This window comes from Empidonax traillii, unplaced genomic scaffold (assembly GCF_003031625.1).
Source record: "Empidonax traillii isolate 1590-97213 ecotype Southwest subspecies unplaced genomic scaffold, ASM303162v1 scaffold915:size242376, whole genome shotgun sequence".
Taxonomy (NCBI): Eukaryota; Metazoa; Chordata; class Aves; order Passeriformes; family Tyrannidae; genus Empidonax; species Empidonax traillii.
The window spans coordinates 154,627-164,290 of NW_020956108.1; the positions used below are offsets into that span (position 1 = coordinate 154,627).

Sequence of the window (9,664 nt, forward strand, 5' to 3'; positions counted from 1 at the left end):
TGTAGTAAACTAGGAACAATCTTTCTCAGGAACAGAGCTATTTTCATAAGAATGAGGTGATTATATTGCTGTGTTTTCTAATGGGCAGTAATATATTTGTGAGCAGTAGTAGCATAATCTTTTATTTGTTGTAGACTTATGTAATGGCAGCTCTCACAGCCCAGCATGAAGTGGTTAGATTTAGAATAAATTCTCATGCATTAAGAGCCTTTGAGGAAGAAAAATGGGTGAAAGAGTAGCACTAAGGGAGAGCAGTCCAGTTGGATTTATTACATATAACTCTTCCTGCTTCTTTCCCTGTAGTAATTTGTTGGAGGTTTCCATCGTGGGCTGTAGCCAAGGGAAAGGATGGAGTTCCTCTGTGTCCCAGACAGGCACCACTTCTGTGAGAGAAGGGACATTCCCATATTTGTTGATCTGTATGGATTCATCAGAGGAGTGTGGCACAGATCAGCCCCTGGCCACTGTACTCCAGGTTCCAGCAGGGGAGTGATGTGGAACAGCCTCAAATTGCTGATTCCCAACCTCAGAGCTCACGGTTGCCTGGAGATGTGCTGTGCTGACAGCCTGTGACAGGACAGCTCACATTTTGCTGTTTGGCTCATCAAACTGAAAGAATTTGCCCCACATATGCCTTGTGATAAGCCCTTTTTTTCCCCCACCATCTTCTCCTCAACAGCTAACAGGATTCCCCAAACATCTCCTTCTTTATGGGAAAATATACAAGGATACCTGAGGCAGGATGGGAAAAGCCAGTGACTTTTGATGTTTTCATGATTATTGTGGTGAAGTTGAGCAGTGTTTTCTTTACTGGGTCCCTATACCCAATGCAAGCATTTACTATATTTACAAGGAGGAACCTTGGGAACCCCAACGTTTTACTTATCATGTAAATTTTTGTTTGTTCCCAAATTAACACTTGGAGAAAAGCTTTGAGAAAAATTCTCTTCTGAGAAAGATAGCTTGTACAAATATAAGTATTTCCCAAGTTTCAATAAGTGTGGGTGACGGATAAAAGGATTTATAATGTGAAATACTGAACACACCATCTCTAAAAAAAAAATATATAATAAAAAGAACAGCAGTTTTTGAGCGGTTTTTGAGATAAAACTAATGCAAAAGAACAAGCTAACATCATCATAGGACTTAGAGAGATGTGGGTTTATTTCAAAGTTCGTATTTTTATAAGAGAAGGTTTCAAAATGCTTCATATTTGAATGATACTCTCTTTCTGAGTTTGTCTCTTACCTTTCTCTGAATTTAGCTCTTACCTACTCCAGTGTCCTTGGCAGTACTGTCAGGACTGTTGCTCTGACTATGGATAGAGATGGCCCAGATCTCTGGTGGTTCATTACCCAGTCCTGTTGTCAGGGGACACAGCAATAGCTCTGTAACCCATGAAATCTCCTGCGTGCTCTCAGTCAAAGAGTAAACAGCTTCTCCTGTTGAAGGCTTGCTCCTGTAGAGTTCCAAGACCCAACAACTCCTGGTGGGGCCAGCACCGGTTTATATGGGATTAATTATTGCATTTTAGATTAAGTGGTCTAATTATAATCAGCATAGAATCATGGAGTGGCCTGGGTTGGAAGGGTCCTTAAATATGGTTCCAACCCCAATGCCGTGGATTGAACACCTTCCACTGGAACATTTCCAGGGATGGGGCATCCACAGCTCCTCTGGGCATGCTGCTCCAGTGTCTCGCCACCCTCACAGGAAAGAATTTCTTCCTGGTGTCTAATCTAAACCCACCCTCTGTCAGTTTGAAGCCTCAGAACAAAGCAGTTTCTCAGTATTTCTCCCAGGCTACCTGTCATTACATCTTACTTTTTACTTTTCAGAGCACTTATCACAGTTTAAGAGGCATAAGTCCTTGTCCTCTTTTTTTTTTCTTTCTTTTTTTTTTTTTCTTTCTGATAGACACCAGGTCATTTCCCTGAAATATAAAACTCTCTCTTCAAGTAGCTGCCGGTATTCCTGATGATGTTAAAACACCTGGAGGTGTCAAAGAACCTCTCTGCCATAATGCCCCTGAGAGGATGTAACAAATGCTCCTCAGAATCCACAAATCCCTTACAGCAGAGTGTCCTCAAAGGCGTTTGATCTGCCTTGATAAAGTCCAAGAGGCCAGAGAGTAGCTTGGAGAGCAGGGATGGTGGCACTGACTTGGGGAAAAGTCCTGAATCCTGGCAGGACTGAAGCCGAGCAGTGGCTCGCTTGTTACGTCACCTCTGAGGAGCCACCGAGGGGAAGAGCAAATTAAGCAGCCTCTTTAAAGGATTCAAAGCCCTTACACACACTCAGACACACTTCCTCAGTAGCCTGTTCTGCTGCTGTGCATTCTAAATAGAAATATCAGTGTATTTTCAAAGGATAATTAGAAAGAAAAAATTAAAAGGCTTGGATAATCCCGGATAAAGCAATCTTTTTTAACTTCAGTTAGTTCTAAACATCACAGCAGCTGCTATAATAGTACAAGAAGAATTTTGACTTGTTTTTCTTTTTTTTTTTTTTTTCCTAGTTGTTTTGGCATGTTTGAGCAAATGACTGAGCTGCTGCTGTTGGCCAAAACCTGTTTCCCCAAATGTTTAATTCTGCTTTCTGTGATTGTTTTTAATCTGTGTTCTCTAAGCTGCGTTATCGTATGTGAATTCCGGCTGCCTATTTTTTTAAAATAATTTATTTGCAACTGTCAGAGATACCTTATGAATAAGTTATCAACCATCCCTAAGAGCTATAGCTGCAAACATTTTAAAAAAGTAATATTTATAAGCCTGTGAACATTTTCTATTAATGTGTTTATCAAATGAATGCACTTAGGGTTAGGAAAACAGCTCCTCTCTGTTAGGAGCAACACCACATTACTTATATGTCCTTTAATGCCAGCATGTCAGTGGCAGCTTTTGAAGTGATTGAAAGGATCCTTTAGGAAAAGTTCAATTTAAATAAACTGTTTTTATCCTAAGAGATCTCTCAAGGCTCTTTGGGACCATCCCACCAAACCCATGGCACAGACCTTAAATAATGCATCACAAATTGCCAGTGTAGTGATGGAAAGCACAAAGCAGAGTGGAACTGCAAATTTTCAGTTTTCCTTAGAGAGGAGCAGAATTTAGTAGAATAAATAAAAGGAAAATCTTCTCACTGAGAGGGACACTAGATAGCCTGGACAGCAAGATTTAAGGAGTTGGGTGCTGTCTTTCATGATAGGATTATGCTGTTTTGAGGAATGATGACCAAAAATGACTACAGATGGAATTCCCTGGCTCTCAAGAATCGGGGAATTGGTCAGATCACTGGAGATTCAGGATATGAAAATCTCAATTTTTTTTAATTTTTGAGTTTTTTAAAGGCAAAAAAATCATAAGCTGAAGAGGCTAATGATGAGTGTGTTATTGTAAGCATTGACAAGGATGGAGAAGGGGATTGTATTGTACTTAGGCAATGCTTTAATGTCTGAGACTGAACTTCATCAGGGTGGATTTTAGGAAGCAACCACTTCCCTGGGTGGTTTGTTTACTACTGTAGCTGAGAAAGGGGTAGCAAAATGTTGTGATCTCTTTTCAAGAATAACCAGTTGCCTTCTTGAGTGTAATTGGTGAAAGTATTTAAGTTTAACACTATTGAAATAAAGACCAGGAAGGTACCTTCACTTGAATTTTTATTTTTGTCCTTCTCAGGAGTGTTACATTAGTTGGGGACTGGAAAGTGTGACTGTCCAAGTATGATTTGCATGTGAATGTGTGTTTTAAAATATTTATTTATTTGTTTAACCTCACAGTTGTAGAGTTTCCATCCCTAAGGGGCAGTTAAATAGACAGAAAGCAGATTTGGAATGTTGATACTCTTGTCCTGATCGTAAAGTAGGTATATCAATGTAAAGCACTTTTACACTGTGCCCAGAGGAAGAGGCTGCACCATTTTAATGATGCTCTAAAAGTCAAAATGATAATACTTCCTGATATTATTCTATTGATGGTTATTTTACTGCCTGTGGATTCCCAGGTGATGCTACACCAGCCCTAATTTATGAAGGCATTTCTCGCTGGTTAGTTATTTAATGACATTAGGCTAATATTTCTCAGCCTTGTTGAAAAGAGAAAATTTTCTTTTGCTTGCCTGCTCTTGTTTTGGGTTATTTCCCTGCCTCTGAAGGGGCAGCAGCTCCACCCTCAAGTCAGAGGGTTGCCTGTGTTTGCACTGCTGCCCTGCCTTGGGGGAGATGAATTGCCACCGAGGAAACTGGTAAACAGTTGTTGGTAAACAGTTTTAAGTCTCGTCTAAACATCTGCAGCCGGTAATTAGTCTTTTCTTACTCAGGCAACTGGGGTGGGGGGGAGGGGGGGGAGCTGAGCTGCTGCCAGCTCATGGTTGAACTGCTGACTGCTGTGTCTGATGCTTTATGGCTCCTTGAGGGTTCTGTTGCACAGTTTGAGAAACCAGCCCTGTCCTGGAGGTAGAAACCAGGTATGGGGTGTCTAAGACATATGAGACACGTCAGAAAGAATGCAGGCAGCGTGGGGGGATGAAAAGGAAAAACTAAAAGGCAAGCGGAGATGAAGTCAAGTGAGTCTGGCAGTGGAAAGGAGATGAGAGCAGGAGAGGACAGAACCAAGGAGAATTTGGAGAGCAAGTAAATATAATGACCAAGGAGCTGCTTAGTCAGCAGAGTGAAAATGGCCTGTGTTCATTTTTGCATAAGCGTGGGGTGATGGAAATTTTAGGGCCTGTCTTTTGCTCCACCACTGTTGTGCTCTGCTGTTTTGGAAACTTCGTAGGTATGATTCCATCAGCTCGTGAACATATTTTAAGATTTGATATTATTTAAGTAGCAACACTGGTTGACTTTATGGTTTTAAAAATACAGATTATTTAGACCAGGGTCTAATACAGTTTGGGTCAGTGCACAGTATTGACTTGAATAAAAGGAGGGGAGGGGAATTCCCTCCCTCCTCCCCTTTAATAATCATGAATTAGAAACCTTTCTGCAAAGCTGTCTTCCCCCCCACACCTTCCCTCCTGTTTTTGATTTTCTGTCTTTATTTCCTTATAGTGTGCCCGAAAATTCTAATTTAGTTTGGTAAAATAATACCCTCTAACAAGAGGGCAAGTAAGCTGGGAGAGAGATGCAAAAAGTGTCATTGATTCTGATACAATTACAAAATCTGTTGGTGCTCTGGAACACCTCATACTTCTTGTTCTGGTTTGAGTGTTACTGCCTTTCAGTAGTTAAACTGTGAAGCCCCAAACAACAGGTGATGATGCTACTAATGCCCAAAGGGATTATTGTTGAATGCATGCAAATATTGCTCTGCAGCTCCACAGGCAGAGAGGGCTTTGTTTCAAGATTGTTCATTCATGGTTATTACAGGACTAAGAGTTTATAAAAATAAGAGGTCCATTTCTCTTTCGGGCAAATGGACACACACCCCCTCCCCTCCCTTACCATTAATAGGAATTGTGCCCTCTTTACAGCTGAGATTATTTTGGTCGGATGGATGTGACTTGTTGGAGGGGGCAAATAGTAAAAAGACGCTCTAGTTGAGATTTGGTGTCTCATTGTCATCTTTCAGTATTGCAGATGTTTAGCAGTAGAATTCTAAGTCAGGCATGAAAAGAGTTTGGACAATTTGTAGAGTGCATTTGCAGGTGAGAAAGCCTCTTTCCCGGGGTACACCCTCTGTATTGTCTTTCCACCCCACCTTGTTTTTGTTGGTTGGTATGAGCTGAAGCGCCTGCAGTGGCAAATCACCTGTCAGGTGCTGAGCAGGTGGTTCCACTGGTGTTTTACCCCAGTGTACTCCCAGCATTGCTAAGTGCACTGGCAACTAATAAAAGACGGCACGTGTATACTTGCCTGTGACTTCACAAACACTATTTACAGCTGTAGAGAGTGATGGGGATAACTAATTAGCTATAGGGTATGTGAGTGCTGCAGTAAAGAGAGCTCTGTATAGACAAGGAACCTCATTTCACCAGCTATTAAGGAAACACTTGAACCCAGTAGGACACCAACTCACTTACCAAGCCAACCCACCCTGCAGCACAACAGTCCTTGCTGAAAAACTGGAGCCCAAATGTCTCTGTCGTTGCAAAGCTGAGCTCGTGTAGATGGAAGCTGGTGATATGTACGTGATCATTATACTGTGTCAAGTCTCATTTTGAAGACCATAAGTATACCTTTTTAAAAGAAAAACAAACTACTTCACCGGCCTAGAGAGAAACATAAATCATATATTTTCGTCACCTCAAAAGACCACTAAAAAGATGAGCTTTAATATTTCAAATGCGACAAGCAATCTCTAGACATGAATCACAATTTGAGTTCCATTACAGCTGGGCTGATATATACCACCCTGTGCTTTATGGATTTTACTCTAACAATATTAAGTAAAAACCCAAAGCCTTTTGTGATGAATACCTAACCTTTTACAAGAATTTGTAGAATTGAGGTCCAGAACAATTTTAGCGTCGCCCTGCAAGCTTTAATAAGAAAATTACGTTGCCAGTTTTGATCTCTTAATATTGCTCTCTGTAAAGAAAAGGTGTGTATTAGTAGAAGGCTGATGTTGCAAAGATAAAACAAAATGTGAAATGCTGAAAGGGTTTATGGAAAATGCGCCACAAGAAATGAGCAAAGAGTGAAGGGTTGGTTCTTTTGTTACTTCTGCTTCCTTTGTTAGGCCTGGGCTTTTTCTTCCTGGACTCTAGAACTTCTGCAGCAACCCAGTGCCAGCTTTTCTCAGTTCCTCTATTTATAGTCAAGTCACCACTTGAAGTCCTTAGTCTCCTTTTCAGATATTCTCCCATGGCAATATTTTCATATAGGTTGTGAATTTTCTTTTTATCTCTGGGTATTTTTGTATCTTTTGTTACAGCAATCTGGGCCTTTCTTGCAATGAATCAAAGTTCAAATTCCTTCACCTTTGAGACTTTTAATCCTCTCTCTTCTCCTTGGGGGAAGAAAGAGAGGTGCAGTCCAATGAATTCAGTGAGGAAGCTGGAGATGAAGGGTAGTGCACAAGGTTAATTTTCAGGTGAATTGGTTGCTGTTTTGACATTCTTGCTTTCTTTACAGACATCTTTTATTCCCTTTCCTTTTATGCTAGAAAATTATTAGATATGCAAGAACAAAACGCCTCAAAGCTGTGCTCCAAAAGCCTATTAAAAATAGTCTGCAAGCAGAACAGTGTGAACACACATCAACACCTGAGTGTTTCCCAAGTGGCTTGAGCGCTCAGTGGTGTGATAACAAGGCATGTGGGAGGATTTTTTTTTTGTGGCTTTTATCTTTCATATATTGATGCTCCCAACTTTTTAAAATTCATTTAATCAAGTGGCACTGCAACTGAAACAACAGAAATGCAGGAACGAGTTAGTTTAAGGTGTTTGCAGTGATACACAAAGTATTTTGCCTCCAGGCCATCACTTCTGATTCATCCTGGGTTGGCAGCAGTCAGAAATCACTGCCAACTGACAGCTGTTTGCTGGCCAACATGAAGCAATTTAGCTAGTAATTCGTGCTGGACAGATGTCTGTCGTGTGGGGAGTGTGAGTGCAGCTGGCATGTGTTTCATTTTCAGAGACTCGAAAACGTGGGTGTGTCTCAACTGCAGCCACTTCAGGGTGAGGAAGGGTAGGCAGGATAGCAGAATTTAGCTAACCAAGAACTCAGCATGTGCACAGTTAAACTCCCTCAGCTCCTGGGGCCGAGTGCTGATGGTGCTAATGCCTTGCAGCGCTTCCACTGCGTCTCCATAAGGAGAGAGGGAGAAGGGAGTCTGGAGCTTGAGTAGAAACTGCACTGTGGGGTGACCAACTCGCTGATGCTCCAGCCTAGGAGGTTCTTCAGCTGTGTTGTCAATTGATACCTTTCCTGAGTGTGAGCAATCAATACCAAAAAGAAAGTAATAGGGAGAGGGAAAAAAAAAAAAAAGAGTCTGATTCATCTTTCTTTGTGTGGACGTATATAACACTAGAATTAATACTTTGAAAACCATGAATTACTTCATGTAAAATCTTGTGCTGCTAAGCAGAAAATCCATCCTGCTGAGAGAAAAATAAAGGAAATTCTTCGGAGTAATGTCTGGTTCTGTGAGGAAGGAAGGTGGTGGGGGGGGAAGATTTTACAGTTTACAATATCACAGAGCTTTGAGATATTTAAATGGGCAAGTAAATGATAGGTTTGAGTCACTATTGTGAAAACAGTTTTGAATTTTGGATTTGCAGCAGCAATAGAGATTGCTTAAGCAGAGATGTGGGGTCAAGTTTTTGCTGCTCCTTAGTCATCTCTTTTTTTTTTTTTTCTTTTGACATGATGCAAAGCAGGCATAAAATGGGCTTAGGTGACTAATTCTGCTTGTGTGAGATGTGGAAGTGGCACAGAGGCCTGTCCAGTAACTCCTGCACAGAAACTCCTGTGTTTCAGGGACAGGGCACTGTCAGAATACTTGGGTTAATCCAGAGGTCTGGAGCACTCACTGTCCAACTCCCAGTTGAATCTGCTACTGCATTGTCCTGACAAACATTGTCATGTCATATCTGACCAGCACTGCAACTGATCCCACCCTGTACAGAGTTACTATGCCTTTAGGACTTGGGATTTTCAGTATTGCACACTTCTGACACTATTCTATGCATTTGAAAACTGCATCAGTTTTTGTGTTTTTTTTTTTTTTTTTAAAGTTGTAGGAAAAAATCCAAATGGATGCCTTACTTTTCCAGAGTTTAAAAAAAAAAAAAAATAGTGTTTCAAGAAGAACAGTGGGAAGGAACCCATTGCTATGACACTGGTGTTTTAGCTCTACTTTAAGGAATATTTTTTACTGAATTTTCCCTGTTCCTTAATGCTGGTGTGTTTACCCAGACCGCCTTTGGACTTATAAATGGAGTTTATTTTCTCCAAAGTGCTTTCACTGACTGTAACCTGTTTTGTTTTTTTGTTTTTTTGTTTTTTTGGTGGTTCTTCCCCGCAGATATTGACGAGTGTGCCGCCAAGATGCATTACTGTCACGCCAACACCGTGTGCGTTAACTTGCCCGGATCCTATCGCTGTGACTGCGTCGCTGGCTATGTCCGTGTGGATGATTTCTCCTGCACAGGTGAGCTCTCAGGTGCAGCAGCAGCTCTGTTGTGCTCCAGGTTTCTGTTACTGAGCTTCTGGGTAGTCCCCGTTCCGTACCAAGCGCCACGAACCGGCCGGCCCTTTGCTGGCGTAAAATTTCGGCACGGGCGGAGTAGATAAATGTGGTAAGAGGTAACTGTTCCTGTGTGTGAGCCCTTTGGAATTCACTTGGAAGTCCTGCACTTGGCCACAACAACCCCCTGCAGCACTACAGGCTGGGCACAGAGTGGCTGGAGAGCAGCCAGGCAGAAAGGGACCTGGGGGTGCTGATCGACAGGAGGCTGAACATGAGCCAGCAGTGTGCCCAGGTTGCCAAGAAGGCCAATGGCATCCTGGCCTGCACCAAGAACAGTGTGGCCAGCAGGAGCAGGGAAGTGATCCTTCCCCTGTACTCTGCGTTGGTGAGGCCACACCTTGAGTATTGTGTTCAGCTCTGGGCCCCTCAGTTCAGGAAGGACATTGAGGTGCTGGAGCGGGTCCAGAGAAGAGCAACGAGGCTGGTGAAGGGACTTGAGCACAAGTCCTATGAGGAGAGGCTGAGGG

The 9,664-nt window shown here is 42.0% G+C and overlaps 1 protein-coding gene across 1 annotated transcript in view; it reads left to right on the forward strand.

Moving 5' to 3' along the window:
* Positions 1-9,664, forward strand: part of NELL1 (neural EGFL like 1) — a 206,520-nt gene that overhangs the window by 122,547 nt on the left and 74,309 nt on the right. Inside the window, exon 13 of the mRNA XM_027902849.1 lies at positions 8,973-9,098. Within this exon, the coding sequence (XP_027758650.1) occupies positions 8,973-9,098 (126 nt within the window). The remainder of the gene's footprint in view (positions 1-8,972; positions 9,099-9,664) is intronic.